This window comes from Salvelinus namaycush, chromosome 9, assembly GCF_016432855.1.
Source record: "Salvelinus namaycush isolate Seneca chromosome 9, SaNama_1.0, whole genome shotgun sequence".
In the NCBI taxonomy this organism is placed as follows: Eukaryota; Metazoa; Chordata; class Actinopteri; order Salmoniformes; family Salmonidae; genus Salvelinus; species Salvelinus namaycush.
The window spans coordinates 42,322,528-42,345,201 of NC_052315.1; the positions used below are offsets into that span (position 1 = coordinate 42,322,528).

Below are 22,674 nucleotides of genomic sequence, written 5' to 3' on the forward strand. Positions count from 1 at the left end.
GAGCATGCTGCCTAGTGGTGTGCGCGGTTGAGTTTTGTCTGCATGGTAATAAAAAATCAAAAAAAGACTAGTCAGCTAACCATACTAAAATCTCAAGAGGGAGGTACCTAGTTAGTTTTACTACTGAATGCATTCAACTGAAATGTGTCTTCCACATTTAACCCCTCTGAATCAGAGAGGTGCGGAAGGCTGCCTTAATCAACATCCACGTCATCGGGGGCCCGGGGAACAGTGGGTTAACTGCCTTGCTCAGGGACAGAACGACAGATTTTTACCTTGTCAGCTTGGGGATTCAACCCAGCAACCTTTCGGTTACTGGTGCAACGCTCCTACCCACCAGGGTAGGTACCTGCTGCCCCTAGCTTACTCTTTTGCCTCGTGCAAAATTTGGTGATGCAGAAATGAGACCAGATTCTGTTTTTATGAAAATCTGTAAATATTTGGCCAAGGAAACATTTCTAGTTGGTCTCAGGGACTGTAAAACAGTTAGAAAGGGAGACTTTTAAAAGGGATTGAGTGAAGTAGCAACAAATACTGTGCGTTGAATTAGCAACTAATAAGCATGGAGAGCCTCACAAGTTTGACAAAATGACCTTTCAGTCTAATACGGCTATTTATTACTTTTGTAGCTCTTTGTCAGAAGTGCATTTTTTGTAAGTAGTTAGGCCTAACTGTCCTCCAAGTTTAGCTGGAATTTAGCCCAAAAAGGATTTGTAGTAATGTTATGGTTGACAATAGGCCTATTACATTGGACTACGTCTCGTCCTGCGCTGCGCAGAATATCAGGTCTCAACAACGATTGGAGAAGTGGTTTAACATCACCAGTACCACATCCTCATGATTTATATATCTTTCCATAAGCGCAAAGTGACCGCAAGAGACAGGTTGGAATGTCTGACTAAAATACGGGGACAAATCAACCTTTAAAAAAAAAAAGGAGTGGTGATTGAATTCGTTGCTAAAATGCGGGACATGATTGTTTGGTTGCGGGACCTAGGACAAAGGGCCAAAATACATGACTGTCCCGCACAATTGGAACATGTGGTCAACCTTGACCATGACCCTGTTGTCATGGAATTACCATCATTGGAATGAATCATTTCTTATAGGCTAAGCAGATGCAATATATCACTTTTGAATGAGAATAACATTGTCAGTTTGATAGTCCCCATAGACTGACATTGTCCTTTTGCCAATGTTTGTAATGTGGGACCTTTGTTCATAGGGTAAATCCATTTGAATTAAATCACTTTTTGACAGCATCCCATTTATTTGATTTAAACTTTTAGCTACATTTTTGCCAATTGAAGAAGTGGTCAGAAAGTGCATTTTTGGACCTGAATGCCAAAACATTCCGTAGATAAAGGTTCTCAACGTTGACCCATTTTGCTTACCCAACATACCATGAGACATCCATGTCTTCATCACTGGAAAATATAAACGGTTGAGTTTGACAGCACTATTTGTAAGCGTTTAAATTATATCAAACAATTTGATTATTTCTTGACAAAAATGTGCTTTAATAAAAAAATACATTATTAAACTTTTAACATCAATTGTCAAAAAACACGTAAACTCAGATTTTTTTTCCTATATTCGCATAGCTTAGACCCTATTTCTATTTCTCCGTCATCTGATTTTTTGTGTTGTGCCTGCCTTCGGTTTAGACACAACATGTGCCCTTGAATGCAGGGTGGGTGTCATTTCAACCCTAGAAATATAATTCATAGAATGGACCTACAGTATCCCTTCAGACCGCTGCAATTTAGCTGCTACACCACTGACATTTAAAATTTTAATTGAAATTGTAACTTCTAATTACTACCACAAAGATGACTGCCAGTCCACCCACCGTTGAATGTCATCTTAAATGGTCATGTCTATTCTGTTATCTATATTTCTATGATTTCAATAGGCTTCCTGTGGAGAATTGACATTATTATTTAGAACAGATATTCCCATTCAAGTCAACATTCTCTGATGTCTGGACCTCCAACCATCTTTGTGGTACCATTTGAAAGTTGACATTTCTATTGTATTCCCATGATATAGTACATTTAATCAGCCAAAACATGACATCCACCTTGTATCCAAGGTCATGTTGTCTCAACTGATGACAGGCACAACACAAAATCCTTAGATGATGTAAAATGGGGTCTAAGCTACAACATAATATGAAATAAATTGGAGTTTACACATTTTTAAAAGGGGGAAAAAATAACATTTTGATAAACATTAATATCAAATTGTTTGACAACCTTGTTTGCACGCTTATAAATGATATCGATCTCAACCGCTTATCTTTTCCAGTGATGAAGACATGGATGTCTCATGGTATGGTGGGTAAGCAAAATGGGTCAACTTTGAGCAGCTTATCTCTTTGAATGTTTGGGCATTCAGGTCTACAATGGGCAAATATGTATGGAAGGTGTCATTGAACTTTGCGTGGCTCTGTGTAACATTACTGTTAGTTGACTTATTCTACAGCAATTCTACAACCAAAAATGTATTTCATCAACAGCTGCTTTTGTGTTTTGTATCATGAACATGGTTACGAAAAACTTGAACTCTCTGAATGCCAAGTAAGATTTCATAATGTAAACCGAGAGTCTGTGTTGTAATATTATTGCTACTGGTAAGGAGGAGTATTATGGCTCGGGCCCACATAATAAATGACTCTTTCACAAGCAGAAGGCTTATAGATGAAAAGCAAACATGTTCCTAGTCTGAGGCCTCTTCCTCCTCTCCGGCTCCACCATTTCACAGTTGACGTGACTAAGCCTTGGAAACTAGGAAACTACTCGCTGTACGGCTCTGTTTGCTTACAGGTTTCAGGTTAGCTCCCTAGGAAACCCAATCTAATGAGTAACTGGAGATACGCCACCACACACCCTGCTATTTCCCTAAAGTATGCAAATGCTTGGAAAGATTGTCAGATATTGAAATCCCTGGAACCGTGTAACCAAATGGATTTATGACATGCAGTAGCAACAGATGCTGATTTTGTGGCTCTATTTATTAGTGCCCTGTATTTGCTCCTATCTTCCTCTGTGTTCCTTTGTGTGTGTTTATGGCATTGGCAGCTGTAATGGCTGGTGCAACTCAGGGCTGGGAAGGAGGTGGTGTCTGAGTGATTTGAGAGGTAGCCTACTCCAGGTGAGTGACTGGCGACTACCCTGGCAGGCTCCTGTAATTTAGCACGTAGATGAAAACACACTGGCCACACAATCCGATTATACAGTTACTGGTACTAATAAAATTTAAAAGGAGCAATCCTTTGTTGGTGCTAAATACTCCCCTTGAGTAGTTAAGAGATTTTGAGTTACTACTGTAGAGTAATTAATTTCTTTCCATGGCTTTGACTGAGTTCCCTAACAAATCCGATGACCCATAGTCTGGGATGGGATATATATATATTTTTTTTTTCTGGAATTCAATCGCTTTCCAATTCAGAAGAAATCCCATGTCCAGTTAAATTGGCAGGAACTGAAATGGAATTCAACTCTGTCCTTAGTTCCCTCCGTGAAGGGTCAGTCCAGTGTCTGACCCAGTGGTGCCACATGGAATATTGTTTGCGTGAGCTGTAGGACAATTGATGTTGTGGAAGAGATGGGTCTAGAGGTTTTTGGGTGAAGGACAGGCTCGCAGCACAGGCTGGCTGAAACCTGACCGCCTGAACATGTGAACATAACCAGACAGCCTAGTTAGAGAAAATGATGATAGATCGGACTAGATGCCCAAGAGGTGTCTGTTATTCTGCTGAGCATTAGTTTGTCTGGATGGAAATGGTTTTCCAGTCTGGTGCGGAGGTGAAATTCCCCACACATTATCGCAAGTGGTTTTGTATCAAAATCAGAGCAGGGGTTTGTGAAGTATGACTATCACAGCCTGAATATATGTTTTTGCTTCATATAAGATGTGAAAGACAGATGGTTCGAAGTTGGTCTTTGCCAGATGTGGTTTTTGGTTACAGTCAACAACAATTGTGTACTCAATGTGCTCTGAATCTTTGTCTTTTCATAGCTTTTTGACTAGACAACCATCTGTTCCTGCAGTGGAAACTGAAAAAGGGAAAGGGTTGCGCCTGCCCTTGTATGTTTTAAGTTTTATTAGTCGTATGTACAGGATACACATGGTATACACTGTCCAACCAAATGCTTACTTGCAGGTTCCTTGACAATGCAACACCAATTAGAAATAGCCTTATAAAAGATAAGAGTACGAACATGTAGTAAATGGCTCACTAGAATAGAATACATTTTTAGCCGAAGTACAATACAGGAAGGCACAATTTATAGTCCAATATTTACACGTGTATCAGGGAAGGGGGGATTATGGGGCAAGTGTTTTAAATTGTGCAGTATTAGCAATAGCAATACGAGTCTGGTGGCAGCAGTTGTGATGTGATTGTGTGTGGAGATGTAAGATCTTAGGGATGACAGGCTTATAAAAGGTATATTTGATTTAGAACAGAATGGATAGTGACCAGGGTTTAGGCCAAACCCATATTCACCTATTGACTCCAGGGCTCTAATAATGTTGACATGGGCAAAAAATGATAAGGAACTTCTGTAGTATAGTCTGCCCAGGTCCGTAGTCTGTATGTGCTCCATAAATGTTCTGATAACTTTGTTAAGGTCTATATAGCTCCATATTTCCACAGATACTGTTTATATGATGTTGGATAAGGACATGATGATGCTTTCATAAAGCATTTGTTGTGGAACCAGAGTTTCATCTGGCTTCCACATAACCATCTGTGTGTCATTTTATCTTAACTAGTGTGGAGCCCTACAGCTGCTGCGGTCACGCATTCCCTTCGCAAAATCTCCGGAGCCTGTTTATAATCACACCTTTATCTTGTCCTTATCGTCTGTCTGGCTGGCTGGAGGGTGGTGGTCTGTGCAGATGAGGACTGACTGGTGATCCTGAGTTTGCCACTTGAATACGTACAAGTTTTCCCAGAAAGGGCCTTTAAATCAACCCGTACTGTAACTCCATGACATTTCTGATTTTCATAACCACCTGCCTGGCAAAAAGTAATTCACATAACATGAGCAAGAATTGAACATGTTTTGTGTCCACTCCGGACCTTACTAATCCAGCTAGCCCTGGTGCGTTTTACTCCACTACCCAGTCCCTCCTCTGCCTTTAATCTCAGACAGAGCATGTGAGGGGAGTTGAGCAGAAATCCCGCTCACCGCTAATCACAGGAGAAAAGACTACCGCTCCATTCATCAAAATCACAATTTAACCAACACCCATCAATTTTTGACACTACCTGGACTTATCATTTGGTTTTGAAGTATTGAAACCAAACCATATGGTCCGAATGGTAAATATTATAATAAACATGAAAGGTGAATGTAATAAACGCTCATAATTTCAAATAGGTTACATGTCATATTAAACAGCATATAAACATTCTAAATTGGTCAGGAGCCAGACAGGGAGACTAAGAAGGAAAATGCGATGGTGCCTGGAGAGCAGGCCAGCAGCGGAGAATATCCTCTCCACACCTGCACAGCCACTGGGGATGATAAACACCCTTTATGCCACTCTTGCTGGCTGGGCAGGGATGCATTTTGTTCTCTATAGGTAGGCCTGAAGGTTTTTAGGCAAAATAACCCAATCAAAACGGAAAGCTCCTTGAAAGAATATGCCAGGCCTATTGGACCAAAATCAACTATGGCCTATTGTATCGATAATAGAACAGATTTTTTTGGTTTATAAATACGTTGCTATAATGACACTTAGCTACCCACCATGTTGCTATAATGACACAATTAGCTACCCACCTCGTTCCTTTCTTTTAGCATGTGCACATAGTAAGTATGCCATCATGCTTTCTGGATATGTGTCTTTTCAGGTTCCACAATGATTATTTAGTTGTGGATATTACATCACTGCACTCCCTCTTGCTATTGGTCGTCATCTTTGTAAGTCACCTTGATTTAGCACCTGTGTGTTTTATCAGTTTCGTTATGAAAATATTTAGCTAAAGCAAGGGGCTATAGATAGCAGAACACAAGTAGACTGCAAATGCATGCTGGGACGGGCATGCCCTGATCTCGTGAAGTGAGCGCTACTGGAGTGAAATTGGAGCGGGCGAGAAGGCCGACGCTCCAGCCTTTGGGAATCTCGCTCTGCGCTCCAGTCAAATTGGGCACGCTCCTCACTCCAGCTCCGCTCTGCTCACATACTCTGATCTCAGAACACAGAACCACATTTTGCGTGCGCTGGCCAGCTATTCGTCTGTCACTGATACCACCATACCTTACACACAGCCTCATCCCAGGAGCACCAAGAGAAGGGCAGCAGAGATGACTGTGTGATGACACACTAGCTGCGCCACTGGGATTCCCCTGGTCCCCAAGGTGTGGTTCACTTCATCCACAACACCTGACTGCTCCGTAGAGGGGATATGACATCATGCCGTCACCTTACTGTGTTGTAGTTCAGACAGCAGTGTCGGGGCTAATGATTCCTGGCGCATCGGGAGCCCTTTCCGGGAACTGTCTCTGGAGGCTTCCATCTCAGAGTTCACTAGGAGAGTGCTTCTCTCTGTAACAAAGGAAAAGAGAGGAGAGTGAGGAAGGACAGAGGGAAGCATAGTCTGGAAAAGGGACAGTAGAGAAAAGAGGAGGAAGAAGGAATTAGATAATTGAGGTGATTTATTGTACATTTTCACTCATGTTGTAAAGCTGAAATCCATTGTTTGACTAGGTTATCTCAAAATAACTCTTGTTCATTTACGTTTACATCTTAGTCATTTAGCAGACACTCTTATCCAGAGCGACTTGCAGGAGAAATAAGGGTTAAGTGCCTTGCTCAAGGGCACATCAACTGATTTTTCACTTAGTCAGCTCGGGAATTCGAACCAGCAAACCTTTAGTTACTGGCCCAACGCTCTTAACCGCTAGGCTACCTGCCGCTGTCCTCTTGTATTGTAGGTTACTGATTTGTAAATTAACATTATTTACAGTACATTTTCCTGTTACATGGCAGTGGACTTCAGTCTCTGGTTGAAGTAGGCTCCAGCCTTAATGATCTGTACATAGAGACCAGTGGAATATATGATACAGAGGAGATAACACATGGAGGGGGACTACTGTAAGAACGTCACTTTTGGTGACCTTTTTAAAGGGATATTCACATCACACAATTACTGTTTACTCAATCCAAAAAGGCTCATTAGAAATTGCACTCTGGGTCAGGTGGGCATCATTTGAAAGCATTTTCTATTGCCAACATGACTAGCTAAGTTATAAAATACAATCTTACAGTGTTAGTCTTTCAAAAGGCAATTCAGGGAAACAGATTGAGTTTTGGTGCGCATAGAAAGGGGTCATGAGTGCGTTCATGTGCGTGTCCCACAGTGAACAGACAAACAGGCTCATTCTGTTCAGAACAGCCTCAATTCGTCGAGGCTTGGACTCTACGAGGTGTCGATAGCGTTCCACAAGGATGCTGTCCCATGTTGACTCCAATGCTTCCCACAGTTGTGTCAAGTTGGCTGGATGTCCTTTGGGTGGTGGACCATTCTTGATACACACAGGAAACTGTTGAGCATGTCCTTAATTTCATATGCGGAGTTTGGTTATTCTCCGTAATGGGTCCACATGCTCAATTACTGCGTCCATAATACCACAGTCGACTGCAGTTACTGCACTTTTACTACAGTTTCAAAACGGCAATGTTTTTTTTGTGATGGAATCAGATATTTCAAGCCACATTTCAAACCACCAATCTGATTACCCTGCGACTGGTGTCCGAACAGTCAAATCTGATTTATTTGCCCTTTTTAGACTGTTATTTGGCATAACTTGTTGCTTGCTAGCTTCTCTGTTAACAGTTTTGACAAGAACATGTGGTAGCTAACTAGCTTGTTTTTCACAAACAAATGAGTGAATGTGCTAGAAAGCTGAACAGCTAGCTAGTTGACTGCTGTGGCTAGCCAAAAATGACTCGTTTTGAAAGTTGGATCATCTTATCCTTTGAGGCTTTAAAAGCGTTCTCACACTGATGTTGAGCATTCAAAGCAACTGAAACACGTCCATGGCAGGCACCTTAGCTTGCTATATAACTTCTGAGTGGTAGAAAACACGTGCACCACCAATCAGCCTACACCAATGCTCACACACCCGTCGTTACTATGCCAACTAGAGTAGCCATGTCAGCAAATGACTGCTGTCTGAACACACACACATCTGATTTAGTCACTTGCAACTTGCTGTTTTGACAGTCACTATTCCAAAACGGATTTGAAAAACAAAAGTGATTTGAGCATTAAGGCCTGCAGTGTGAACAAGGGTTTAGTCTTAAAGATCCTCTCCATTCAAACACGTTTTAGAATAGAAAGTCATATAATCCAACCTCAAAGCTGTGTGGTGTGTGTGAGAGAGAACCCTTACGTGTGTGTATGAGCTACAGGTAACTGCCAAAATAAAGGAAACACCAACAGGGTGTTAATAGGGTGTTGGATCACCACGAGCCACCAGAACAGCTTCAGTGCATCTTGACATTGATTCTACAAGTGTCTGGAACATTATTGGAGGGATGCGACACCATTCTTCCACAGGAAATTCCATAACTTTGTGTTTTTGTTGATGGAAAACACTGTCTCAGCCAGCGCTCCAGAATCTCCCATAAGTGCTCAATTGGGTTGAGATCTGGTAACTGAGACGGCCATGGCATATTATTTACATCATTTTCAAGCTCATCAAACCATTCAGTGACCACTCGTGCCCTGTGGTTGGGGGCATTTTCATATGGGGGCATAGCCGTGGTAGCCTGTAACATGTTTGCCTGTAACGTGTTCGTGGTGTGTGTGTGTGTGTTCTATTTGTGTGTGTGAAAGCCTGTCATATATCTAGATGCCACAAGATATTTGCTTTGTGAGGCAGAGAAGGATGCACGTTTTGCTGCTTCTTGGTCTTTCATTTGTTTCTTACCAATAAAAGCCCTGTGCGGGGGGTCTTAATAAGGATACCTTCTGAATAGGCCTACTACACAGTAAACGTCTTGATTTACGGGCTTTGGAAATGAGTGGCCTCTCTAGATGTCACTTAGCTATTTCTAATCATGTCCATGATTTGTTTAATGTGAATGCCCTTCTCCCATTTTGTAAACAGTGCCATGAAGTTAAGTTTCCTCCACTGAAACTTGATAGTGCTTTCTTAATGTCCTGAGTTTAATTTATACCTACTGTATGTATGTAACAGAAATGCATTGCACAGTATTTCCTTTTGCGTGGATAATATGAGTATCCACATTACTCTAGCCTATAATTGTATAGACTTCTCTGGTCTGGAAATGGCCAGGCATGGCAGGACAGGAAGGGTAGTGCAGTGTAGCGTTCCACATGGGAACTGGAACACACTAGCATATGGCGCACGGCTGTCATGGCACATCCTGTGTTGACTGTCTGGTTTGAATCACCCGGCCAACCGCCACCCCCCTCCAGACCTTGAGTCGTTTTTGGGTTGTAAATGTTTATAGCTTCATTAGAAGTGAGGCGAAGTGTGCGATGGGGCTGTGATTTTGGGGAAACGCTCTTTGCTCCTCGGATGCTCCCCCATTATGACGTGTCCTTCCCTCCACACTAGAATCTAGCGGTTTGCGTTTTCATGACCTTGAGAGTAAATCCTTCAGTCCCTATGAACAGTCAGTGTGGAAATGACCACCGAGAGAACACCTTTCAGGACCTGCTCAATTCCAGTCAGTCTCAAAAGTGTGATTATTGTCCTGCCAAAACAAAAGGAAACTGGGATACTCTGTCCACATGGAGTCTGGGAAACATCTTCTCTGTGTTTCTGGTTATCCTTGGCCTCAAACGTGTTCCAGTAGCTAGAGGGACTGTTCTCTCCTCCCCTGTCCTGTGCTGCTTAACACCATTATTCAACTTCATATTCACCATCTCCAGCACCACCCCAACATCAACATATGTGGAAATGGTGCGTTTCTGTTTTGTAGTAAAAAAGAGAGGAAGATAAGTGTGTCCAATGACATCATCGGTGTGAATCATGTTATTTTAACCAATTATGACGAGGCATTGGAAACACTTATCTTCCTCTTTATCACAAAATATAGAAATGTGCCATTTCCACATGTTGAGATGGTGAATATGAAGTCTGATTCTGACCCACTGTTCTTAGAGGAGACCATATAGGGCAGTAAGGGGCACACAGAAATGTCCTTTAGGAAGTTGAGGACTGTAACTCCCGAGGTGTTCCACTACTTTCAGTGTTAGGAAACATACACCTTGTATGAACAGAGAATCCCAGAAGTAGATACTGCCTGGTTCATAGTTACTATAGTGTGTTGCTGTCTGCTGCTGGTGTATTTCAGAGTTTATCCACGGTACAGGGAGGAACTGAACCAGTCCACCTGTGCAGGTGGCTTAGTGTACACCAGCTGGTGAACCCACACAGACTGAACCCACAGCTGCAGACGGCCTTCTCAAGGAGCCCTTTGAGGTATTTAGGGAGAGTGGAAACATGTAGTGGTGTCCAGGGAAAGGGATATGTGGGCCATTGTGAAGAGGCCACCTCTGCAGGCGCTGCTCTTCCAGAGCTGAGAGTTGTTTTGACAGCGGTGAGTTGGCAGGGTGTGAAACATTTAACAAAAATATAACACGCAACATGTAAAGTGTTAGTCCAGTGTTTTATTAACTGAAATAAAAAGATCCCAGAAATGTTACATACGCACAAAAAGCTTATTTCTCTCAAATGTGCACAAATTTGTTTACATCCCTGTTATGAGCATGGCATATCAAGAAGCTGATTAACCTCTTAAATGTAATGGCAAAATGTAGATTTCCGCCCTAAAAAGACATACCCAAAAGTAACTGCTATTCATGTGTAATTACATGATTCTGACATGCAAACACGTAGTATATTTGGAAAGAAGACATCTGGGCGAATATGAGGAAATGATCAGAAGATAGATAGGAGTTACATAGTTCAGAATACACAAGATCAAGCACACACAAAATAACCGTCTTTCATTGACAAGCTATAAGTGAATTATTGATGCCCAGAGCTGGAAACACATCAGATGGCTTCCACGTGATTAATATCAGAAAACAATATGGGATTGATAGACCTAACAACTAGAAATGGGCAGATGTTGTAGTAAGTGGTGTCAGGTTTGGTCACGGGACATTTCCAAGTGTCCCTAAACCTCTCCGAAGGGGTATATGTCTGTAAATTATATAATTACAGTGCTATTACATATTTGCAATCCCTAAATGCTATTTGTTCAGTATAAAAACACAATTTCTACCATATCAACCTCACTCAAACATTGTGGTGGTTTTATGGGGTATTCAGGGTCCTTTCAACCTCTCTAAAGTGTCAATGTGGTAATTGCACAGTTTTTGCACACTGGATGTGCCTAAAAGTTATTATTCACTATAAAACTACATTTCTACAACACCAACCTCTCTCAAACATTGTGGTGGTGTGTTTTTTCAACCTCTCCAAAGTGCCTGAACGTTTAGCCTAGGCGCCATATCCAATGTCTTGGGCCTACATACAAATGAACTGTTTACAAAAACAAAATAAAAGCAACATATATAAATATATACACATACATTTAAAAAAAATCATGTCTGATCAAACAAACTTGGTTACACACACATTCTTCACTAAAAAAGGTGCAAAATAGAAATAAGCTGAAATATTTACAAATGGCATTCGTGTTCGTTTTACATCCCAGGTGTAGATGATTGGATTTCACTTTCACCATAGCTTGTGCATGTCGTGATTAGTTTTTGAAGCAGTCCCTCTCTGCCAGGAAACAAAAAGCGAACGGACAGAAGGTCTGGCATTTCCCCCTTTTTCCCTCTGTGTTTTGGGCAATGCTGCAGTTCTTCCTTTTGTCATGTGTGTTGGATAGTGGCGTTCACCTTGAGTGGGGGGTCTTGTGATGGTTGTGAGGTTGCTTTAGGCCCCCAATTCAGCCATTTCCAACACTAACTGCTCTCGGAAGTCCAACTGGTAGAGGGGTTTGACCTTTTGCTTTGGCCATCTGCTTGTGGAGAATGAAATAATTGACTGTAACAATGTCCACAAAGTGGTAAAAAAAAATCTTATACCACTTCCTGGTCTTGTGGAGGACCTGTTAGTAGCCAATCAGAGCATCAGATAGGTTGACACCCCCCATGCTGGCATTGTCCCCGTTTCTGTGAAGGACTACATTCTTCCTTTTTCACCCTCCTTGAGACATGTTATTGAATGCCTTATGATGTGTGGTGAGCATGGTTACTTCCCTAGTGTCCTTCCATTTCACAAAAAGCAGCTTGTTAGTCCTGATCCAACGTATGGTTTACTTACATTGGTTTTGGGGAAACTGATTCTGTTAGGACGAATCTTCTTTTTGTGTGTATTTTACCCCAATTTTTCAATCTAGTCTCATCGCTGCCACTCCCCAACGGGCTCGGGAAAGGCAAAGGTGGAGTCATGCGTCCCCCGAAACATGACCCGCCAAACCACTCGCCAGCTTAACCTGGAAGCAAGCTGCACCAATGTGTCGGATGAAACACCAGTCAGCCCGCAGGCATCCGGTCCGCCACAAGGAGTCGCTAGTTGCTAGATGAGCCAAGTAAAGCCCCACCAGCTAAACCCTCCCCTAACCCGGACGACGCTGGGCCAATAGTGCGCCATCTTATGGGACTCCCTACCACGGCCGGTTGTGGCACAGCCCGGAATATGAACCCGGGACCGTAGTAACGCCTCTAGCACTACTGCATGCAATGTAGTGCCTTAGACCACTGCGCCACCCGGGAACACCCTATTTTCTTTTTCACGAGGTCTATAGAAAGTGGGGTGATTGACATAGCAGTGGGGGGTGAAGACCTTGACCGGCGGGGACGCTTGCTGGGGAGGGGTGGCTTCCAAACATCATCATCAAAATCCTCTGCATCCTCCACTCTGTGGTGAATCAAATAAAGGGATATATTGTTGTAAGACACACAGAATTACAGTTGACAAAATGTACAAAACGACATTACTATGAAGTAAAAACACCACGCCTAAACGTTATCTGTACAGTGACTCACATGGAAGGTGTGAAGCACACACACAATGCAAACAGTAACACTTTGGAGACACGGGCAGAGGTGAGAAACTCAAATATACAATGGCCATGCGAGTGTAGTGGCCTCTACAAAGATACAAGGATGAAACTTAGAAAAGAACTACTTTGAAATTATAGAACATTGAAATGACTTGTTACACAGGCCTATGTAAACTAAATCCAAAGCACAAAAAGCAGACCACTTATAAAAAAACTAAGCAGGCGACGTCATATTTTTGATGCGCTAAGATATAGTCACTGGTGGACATTCGATGTTGGCATTAAGTCATACATTATCAGATAACATTGGCAGTAGGCTAGATTTGTTCATAACAACATAAGGATGAATGTGATATCCCCATGTAGTTATAGCTCAAACACATACCAAATCGAAGCTTACCTTGTAAGATGTTTGGTGAAAACGTGTAAAATAAACATTTTGACTCTCGGGCCTGGTGGTCAGTAATGGTAGGTCACAGGCAGACATATGATATCCTCATGATCTGTGGAGTCCCGGCTTTCGTGTTAATTTCGTTTATGCTTCACAACGCTAGCAGCCATCTTGAAATTAGGTCATCGGCTTGGCCTGCCCTTATACATTCGTATGCCCGTATACGGTAGTAAATCACACCAAAGATTTTAAGGCACAGGTCAAAAGCCAAGATACTCAGCTTTCCGCAGACACACTGCTTTTGCAAATTGAGGCTACCGTTCTCATAGCAGACTGAATTTAATAAAAAAAATCGAATAGGCTCCCAAAATATGGGGACTTTACATTTAAGAGGTTAAAGAGCATGATCATTACACAGGTGCAGCTTGTGCTGGGGACAATAAAAGGCCACTCTAAAATGTGCAGTTTTGTTACACAACACAATGCCACAGATGTCTCAAGTTGAGGGAGAGTGCAATTGGCATGCTGACTGCAGGAATGTCCACCAGAGCTGTTACCAGAGAATTGAATGTTCATTTTTCTACTATAAGCTGCCTCCAACGTCGTTTTAGAGAACTTGTCAGTACTTCCAACCGTCCTCACAACCGCAAATAGCGTGTAACCATGCCAGCCCAGGACCTCCACATCCAGCTTCTTCACCTGTGGGATCGTCTGAGACCAGCCACCCGGACAGCTGATGAAACTGAGTAGTATTTCTGTCTGTAATAAAGCCCTTTTGTGATGAGAAACTCAGTCTGATTGGCTGGGCCTGGCTCCCCAGTGGGTGGGCCTGTGCTCTCCCAGGCCCACCCATGGCTGTTCCCCTGCCAAGTCATGTGAAATCCATAGATTACGGCCTAATGAATTAGGGCCTTATATGAACTGTAACTCAGTAAAATTGTTGCATGTTGCGTTTATATTTTGTTCAGTATAGTTTTAATTGAAAGTTAAATAAACAAACAATTTCCAGCATCGAATATATAGGCTGTAAAAATACATTTATTTAGTAGGCTACACTCAAACTTTTACCAGCTGCACCAATTTAAACTTGATATGGCCTGCTCTGCATATGGTCTAAGTGAACGAAAGCCTGAATAATTAACTGATAATAAACTGAATTATCATATCGTAAAAAACATACCTGCTTGCACCATTTGCAGGTTGTGTATCCATCTACCAGGTTTTTGTCTACAATGACTCCAAAAACCTTCCAAACCGGGGATTTCACTCACACAGCACCTGTTTCCTAGATAGTGTTTTTCATAACCTTTCTTTTTATCTCCGGTTAGGCCTACGTTAGCCATTTTCACATGAGCTAGGCTAGCCAGGGAAACTCACTTGGCAACATGTTTTCACGTGGGGGGGATGAAACCATAAGTTTCAGCACCACACAAATAACGGACAGTTCCCTGATCCACTACATTCGTGGCTGGTAGCCTACATGTCTGCCTCACTGCTCACAGAATGGAATTCGCAACACAATGCAACACAACAAGCTCCTGGATTTGTAAAAAAGTTAAATAATAATATGATTGATTTAAAACGTTTCCGACACTCAATATAATTGTTCTAAACCGGGAGTTGACCCACGGGTTAAAATAATGTTTTCATTTTTTTGCGGGTCAACTGCGGGGAACCGTGGATATCTGACCAGATGCAGGAGTTTACTCTAGTTCTGTTAAAAAATAACTATGGCAGTTCATATTATTGTTGAGAAGGTTTTGAATTCTGGAATTATATGGGCTAGCCTAATTCTGATGAATTTGTCACATCCGTCCCCTCATTGGGAAGTTGGACACTTACAGGCTCTAGGTCAGTGTCCAGTCTCTGTCCACTCCTGCCTGCAAGCTCTGTCCTGGAATATGATCTGAGGACTTAGATCCCTGCTGTGTGGATCAAAGGATTGAGAGACATCATACCCAAGCCGGACACTGCAGTCTGCCATACTGACCTCTCAGACAACCGATACAGTCCAAAGCGCTTTAACAGTATCTCAGTAACTGTGTCTTCCTTGTTTATATCAGTAGCTAATAGCCTTGCCGTGACACATTCAACACGACGTTGATATAGGCCTATGTGAAGTGTGTATCACTCTTAATGTGCAACTATCACCACATTGTATAATAGTCAACGATTAGTTTGAACTGAGACATTAAAACTCTTACTGTGCCCTTCACAATGCAATTTGCCATTCAGGAGGTTAAAACGTGTATTAGTTGTCCAGTGGTCAGATTCTTCTGAAATATGATCCATCCTACTGCCTACTGAAGCACTATCTGTGAACATAATTGTGAACCCTGCTCCAACTTCTAACCAGGGACGTCAGCTTTCTTCCCTGTTGCCTCTGGGGATTTTGTGCGAACCGGGCACATCACAATATACCCATTGCTCAGCAAAATAGTTGGATCAAACGCAGTACAGTACAGAGGCTGTTGCCTGTCATTCACTGCTGACCTGATTACGTTGTCTCATGCTTTCTCTTCATCCTTGCATATCTGTGCGATATGGATTCATAAATGGAATTGAATTGCGGTATACAATCAGCGCATGGATATTTTGTTGTGCTTGATGTTCTGGTGTTCATAGCTGATTCGGCTAATCTATGAATTTCCTGTTTTTGATGCAGCGGACATGATATCCCATTAGATCCTGTTGGATCACTTCTTCAAGACTATTAATAGAACAACATAGGGGATAGGCTGCACCAGTGACGTGTGGTGAGGTCGGTGGCTGGGTAGGCACTGGCTATTATCAAAGCCAGATTTACTCAAATAAACCTTGATGAAGCCCAAGTTTACCATAAAACCGACAACCAGTGTGACATTAGGCTATTAACAGAACTGTACAAACATTTTCACCAAATGTAAATACTAATGTAGTCGAGATACACAAGCGACCAAATAACACACTGCTCGACTCAGCTCAACCATAGACCCGTTGTAGCATGCAGAGTTACAACAGATAGGTGTGGTACTAAAATACCAATATATGGACACATTTATTCAGAATAATTTGCAACGCATAGCCTTTCACAATGGATTTACAATTCTTCCAATGCGCGGCGTGCACACACACAATAATATTATGTGTGATATTATTACACACACATTTAGTCGCATCCATCTTGTAGAAGCCAAGGCTCGGGCCCGCACTGAGTGGCAGAGAAGCCCCGTTCCCAATATGTCGACAAAGTACATGTCCAAGATGTGTAAAATTCGGGGTAAAAAGTTTGAATTGGTAAGTTTCCCACAAGTAGACAGTCCAGTACTCGCTGTTGGCCTGCCCGACAGCGAGCAGTGAGGGAGATGGTGGTTGCCTTGCCTGTCATGAATAAAGTCACGTGCTGTATGCTGCCCTTGTCTGGTCTTAACTTTCATTATAGTTGATGTTCCACTCTTCGAAACCTCCATGATTATTCCAACTTGGAAAGTTGTTTGAGGTGCAGTATAGAGGTAGTGTCCGTATGTCAAGTTGTTTTTGCTAGCAATCTAGCTGTTCAGGGATGCTAGCAATCTTTGTTCAGCATGTAGACATGCCAAATGCAGACCCTGTCCATTACGGTGACTGGAGTAAGGAAGGCCGCGCACGTCAAGGATTTTAATGGATTCAAATGGATGGAAAGAAAGTCATGCATTTTTAAACATTGATTTAACCTTTATTTTGTTGCAGTTTTAGAAAATGTTGAGATTTTGAGCTTAACAGCCACCAGAATCATTCAGAAACGAACATTAGATATCAATATATTTGTTTCAGTATAATAACATTTTTAGATTTGGCTTTTCACAACAGCTTTTTAAAATGAGATTATTACAGGGTAAGCACTGACTACACGTCACTGGTCTACACTGTAGCCAGAGGTCTTTCTAACAAGTTGTTTAAGGAAGATCATTCAAGAACGTTCCAAATCAAACTCGGTAATGTGTCATGATGAACTTGTGAAATATGCAAACATTCTCATAACTCACTGCGCTTCTCCTCTTTCTCCCTGACAGAATGAGGATGCCTGAGACGGGGAGATAAAGACTTCACCGGAGCAGAGTGTGTGCTAGAGCCAGGGGCTGGGGCCTGACCAGAGACCCCCAGAGGCCCCCAACTGGGGGGGAGGTCCATGGGGACTATGGGGGACCTGGGAGGCTTCACCACCACAGGGGAGAGGGTGAACCCGGCCCACATCTTGTTTGACCGCTTCGTCCAGGCCTCCACTTGCAAGGTCACGCTCAAGGCCTTCCAGGAGCTCTGTGACCATCTGGAGCTCAAGCCCTGTGAGTACCGGGTCTTCTACCACAAGCTTAAGTCCCGTCTCAACTACTGGAAGGCCAAGGCACTCTGGGCTAAGCTAGACAAGCGGGCTGGCCAGAAGGAGTACAAGAAGGGACGTGCATGTACCAACTCTAAGGTATGTGATGATGTAACTTGTCTCATATCCTTGTTCAAAGTACCTCAGAGAGTATTATTTCTGTATATAATAGGGTAGGGCGATATCCACGTTTTCATGTTGTCTATTTTCCCTTGTTAAATATTGCGATAAATTATATTTTGCGATTAACAGTATATCGGCAATTGAACTTTATGGAAATATCAGCCCACTCTCTTGTATATGAGATACGGTATGGTCCCCCCTCCACAGTGTTTGATCATCGGGGCAGGACCATGTGGCCTGCGGACGGCCATCGAGCTGGGCTTCCTGGGCGCCAAGGTGGTGCTTTTGGAGAAGAGGGATGCCTTCTCCAGGAACAACGTGCTGCACCTGTGGCCCTTCACCATCCAGGACCTCCGAGGACTCGGGGCCAAAAAGTTCTACGGAAAGTTCTGCGCCGGAGCCATCGACCATATCAGTAAGTGGATAAGACTACGCCCATTTCCTGCGCTCCATCTTTTATCAAACGGTTGAACTGCTTTCGCGTTTTGCTTTGTGATCTAATATGATCTATGAAGAGAATAGTTCTGGTGCTTGCCAGGACCATGGATCAGCTGTGACGTTGCAGTCTTTTCGGTCGTCGAAGCTAATAAATAGTTCTTGTTTGACGTTCTCCTCTAATCTGTCTGACTCTCTGTGCAGGTATCCGGCAGCTCCAGCTGATGCTGCTGAAGGTGGCCCTGCTCCTGGGCATCGAGATCCACGTCAACGCGGAGTTCAAGGGTCTCATCGAGCCACCCGAGGACCAGGAGAACGAGAGTAAGACATTTGTTACGGGACTGCGTTAAGAGCCGTCACAAGACACGACTTCTCTATAGCCAGACATTAAGGGAATAAGGAAGGGCCATATGTTACTGTATGTGACAGTGCTAACTGAGAGGTCTCTATTGGAAAATATCCCCATTGCTGTCAGTGAAGGAAAGTCAAGTCGTATGTTAAATAATACACAGTTCCCCGTGTTGTGTTTTTGCAGGGATAGGGTGGAGGGCTGAGGTCCTCCCCAGGACACACCCAGTCAACGAGTTGGAGTTTGATGTCATCATCGGGGCAGATGGGAGGAGAAACACGCTGGCAGGTAGAAAGCAACAAACAGATGTGTTTTAAAATGAGTTGTGTAAAACACTATGAGAGCTGAAGCCCTCAAAAACACAGCTGTGGTTCGTTTACGAGTCCGACCCCTCTTTCTCTCTCTTGCTCTCTCTCTCCCCCCCCCCCTCTCTCTCCCTCTCGCTCTCCACTTTTCCTGCTGCTTTGTTGTGCACATGATGTGCCGTCCTTTACTCCATCCATCTTTAGAGAGCACTCCTCCATGGCCTCTCTCTGGAGCAGAGCACGAACGGGTGAATTGGCTGTTTGTTTCCTGTATGAGCTAACAGCCCTCACAACCGCTCTGTGTGCCCTGTAGTGTGTGGACTGCTGTGACCCATCTAGCCCTGAGGGAAGCAGTTTCCCTCAGGGCTAGCCAGTAGTCACTGCATGCAATGATCGTTCTCAGCCTGCAATCTTACATGAGATGATTAAAAGAATTACTAGTTATATTGATCGAACTGACACTGATGGTGTGCATCAAAGCCTAACAGGTGCAACCTTTTTTTTGTCCCGTTCTTTTCTCTTTTACAAACGTGAGTTTGTAATACAAGGCAACTGTTAACTTGGCTAATTTGTTCTCTCGACATCTGACCCCTGACACATTCACTGTCTACGTAATGAACCCTTGACCCCCGCCTAACGTGTCCCATCCTTCCTCCCTCTCTCCCCTACAGGGTTCAGGAGGAAGGAGTTCCGGGGCAAGCTGGCCATCGCCATTACAGCCAACTTCATCAACAGGAACACCACAGCCGAGGCAAAGGTGGAGGAGATCAGCGGAGTGGCCTTCATCTTCAATCAGAAGTTTTTCCAGGACCTCCGTGAAGCCACGGGTCAGTCATTGCTCCATAGGGAGACAACATGTAATAACCGTCGTTATGAGGTATTATAAAGGCTCATAGGTGCTTATAACAAGTTATTAAGCATTATAGCTGTAGGCTTTAAGTAACATTTTACAGATGGTTATATATTAGGAGTATATGGATTAGGTGATACACATGTATTTTCTGAGAGCCTGTCAGTTCCTATTTGCATGGTTTATCCATGGGTTAGAGAAAAGTCCTAGACCCGATTGGACCAGAGTGATAAAAAACGTTATCAGCCAAGTTGATCTTCTGGTTAACAAATAGATATTTAAATGTTGGCTAGGCCGTCTATAAGTCAATAAATTCACCTTAGTGGCATAAAATAAATATGCTATAAGCTATGCAGAGCCGTGGCCAGGTCCATTCGGGTCCTCTCGTTTATCAGCTGTAGTTACATAGACCTGAGATCCGATAACAATCAAACAGGACCCGACCCAAGGGAAAAGTTTGAATTTTGGAGCCAGACCCACTCGGGTCCCGGGTCGGGTATTCGGGTTCATTGTCCACCATTCCTCTAACAAAGACAACCAGAGAGACTGTCAACATTGGTTTACCAAAAATAAATCACAAAACTCTCTTTCTATTGATTTGATAGGAATTGACCTGGAAAACATTGTCTACTACAAGGATGACACGCACTACTTTGTCATGACTGCCAAGAAACAGAGCCTGCTGGAGAAGGGAGTCATTCTGCATGTGAGTGATCAGAGGGTGAGAGAGACACGTCTGGAGATGTCTCTCTCGTACACATGCATGCACACACATACAGAACTGTACACTCCCTCAGTCACTTTCCGTCTTTGTGTGCCTGGTCCCTGCCTAATGGCCAGACCAAGCCAAAACTGTACCAGGAACAAACCGCCAGCTCAACCACACTTAATGAGAGTTTGTGTCCCCACACTTCATAACACTGCTGTTTCCTTTGACTAGAGTGGGCAGTCGCAAACTTTTAGGACATCAGGACCTCTTTTAGAAGTTCAGCTTTCATGTTCCAATAAAAGTTACCGCTGTATTTCTATCTTCCTTTGGAGGGAAAAAAGGGTTTGGTAATATTTTGCAGACCCAATCAAACTCTCGTTATGAAGGTATTTGAGTAATTGGGAAGTGTAACCCTTTGATAATCGGATTGGCAGCGAATGTGAGTTTTAATCAGCGGTCATCAGGCCAGTACAGTAGGAGGTTGAATGGCTGAACAGGCTCTGTAGGTCCAGTGCTGGGTCGTATTCATTAGGCACCAAAGGGAAGAAAATGGACTGAAACGGGGAGGGACTACCTGAACTTGTCCAATAACAAACGCCTGTTTTCCTTTTCCGTTGCAAAAGTTTTGGTACAGTGTGCACTAATGAATCTGATCCTGATGAGTTGGGCCAGGCTGCAGGCTGAGCGGGGACATAATCAAGGGTGAAAGTAAGGCGGCCCGGTACGGCATCCCGGCAAAACAAATATTGGGGGTACACCGTACCGGCAAAACATGAGCCTATCACAATAATTAAAACAAAATGTCAAGAAAGCTGTAGGCTAATAAACCACTTTTTATCATTTCGGCATGTCAGAGGCATGAAAAAGGAGAGAATGGACTTGAAAACGGGTGGTATTTCCTATGCTCCAAAATGCGATGTGGTTCGACGAGGACAATGACATTTTGCCAAGGCAGATGCCGCGTTCACGTGCTAGTCAGGACTAAGGAACTCAGAATCGCTAACTAGTTGAACACGGCACAACTGCAACCAGTTAGAATGTCGGGAAATGTCAGAGTTCTGACTACCACGTGAACGTGGAAAAAGATGACACCGAGACGCATAACGGACAACAGTGGACCCATAAATCCTGGCCTAATGACACTTTGTGGTGTTTTGTATAACAGATGTCTCTTTCTATTCATCACTGTGTTCGGAGGCTGGAATATGATGCCAGTAGATGAACGGGAGCTGGTAGCTTAGTAAAGGAGAACGTTGAAGTTATTGTTTGACAATCAGATGACAACATCATGACCGCTTGTGTTTATGCCACAATAAAAGGTCATACATTTTAAAAGTTACATGACAAATCTTTACCGACTAGGCCCACAGATATCCTATTGAAGGAATAGGGGTTCTATATGTCATTCGGTTATTAGGACCATAACAAACCGGTGAGTTTTCAGTGGTTTGATGTACCGGTATGTATCCTAGCCCATAGATAAGTTTCCTAAAACACGACTTACTTCCAGTCATGGTCCTTTTATATTAATGGAAATCACTCCATAGTCCCTTTTTTTAATGCTCCATTTAAAAAAAAAAATGGAGGGGGGTGTTGGCAGGCAGGGGTGCGGTGGGTCGGGTCCACACTGTTCCACCAGCACCGTGAAAAATAGAAAGTCACTCTCTCAGATCCTCCAAATGCTCCACCCTTCACCTCCCCTCCACCCATCCGGATCACCAGTCAGCCAGCCGGACACTGCCGGGCCCAGCCCAGAGAAAGTCAAAGGAAAAGAATGTGCCTCTCACCAGTCTCTTTCAAAGAACAGTCCATTGAGAGCATGCCTTCGTTTGATGCTACATATCAGAGACAGTAAAGTATAATTGACTATGGGGGTGTTTAGATTATTATATTGGGAATTAAAATACTTGTTTTTGGAGACATTGCAAATGGGCCTGTAGTTATTCAATTCAATATAACTTTCAAATGTTATTGACTTGATTCGGAATCAAAGTTCTGCTTTGGTGGTGCAGGCTAACCTGTGGAAAATATCTTATTTCCCAAATACCACTGCATGGATGTCATGCCTCATTCTCTGTGCGTGATAGTCTCTTATT

At 43.1% G+C, this 22,674-nt stretch overlaps 1 protein-coding gene across 1 annotated transcript in view; it reads left to right on the forward strand.

Annotated features, from left to right (window-relative positions):
* The window catches only part of mical3a (microtubule associated monooxygenase, calponin and LIM domain containing 3a), an 87,012-nt gene that overhangs the window by 7,163 nt on the left and 57,175 nt on the right, over positions 1-22,674 (forward strand). Inside the window, exons 2-7 of the mRNA XM_039001473.1 lie at positions 17,503-17,906; positions 18,138-18,345; positions 18,570-18,686; positions 18,901-19,002; positions 19,691-19,846; positions 20,475-20,575. Coding sequence (XP_038857401.1) covers positions 17,619-17,906; positions 18,138-18,345; positions 18,570-18,686; positions 18,901-19,002; positions 19,691-19,846; positions 20,475-20,575 — 972 coding nt within the window. The 5' untranslated portion in view covers positions 17,503-17,618. The remainder of the gene's footprint in view (positions 1-17,502; positions 17,907-18,137; positions 18,346-18,569; positions 18,687-18,900; positions 19,003-19,690; positions 19,847-20,474; positions 20,576-22,674) is intronic.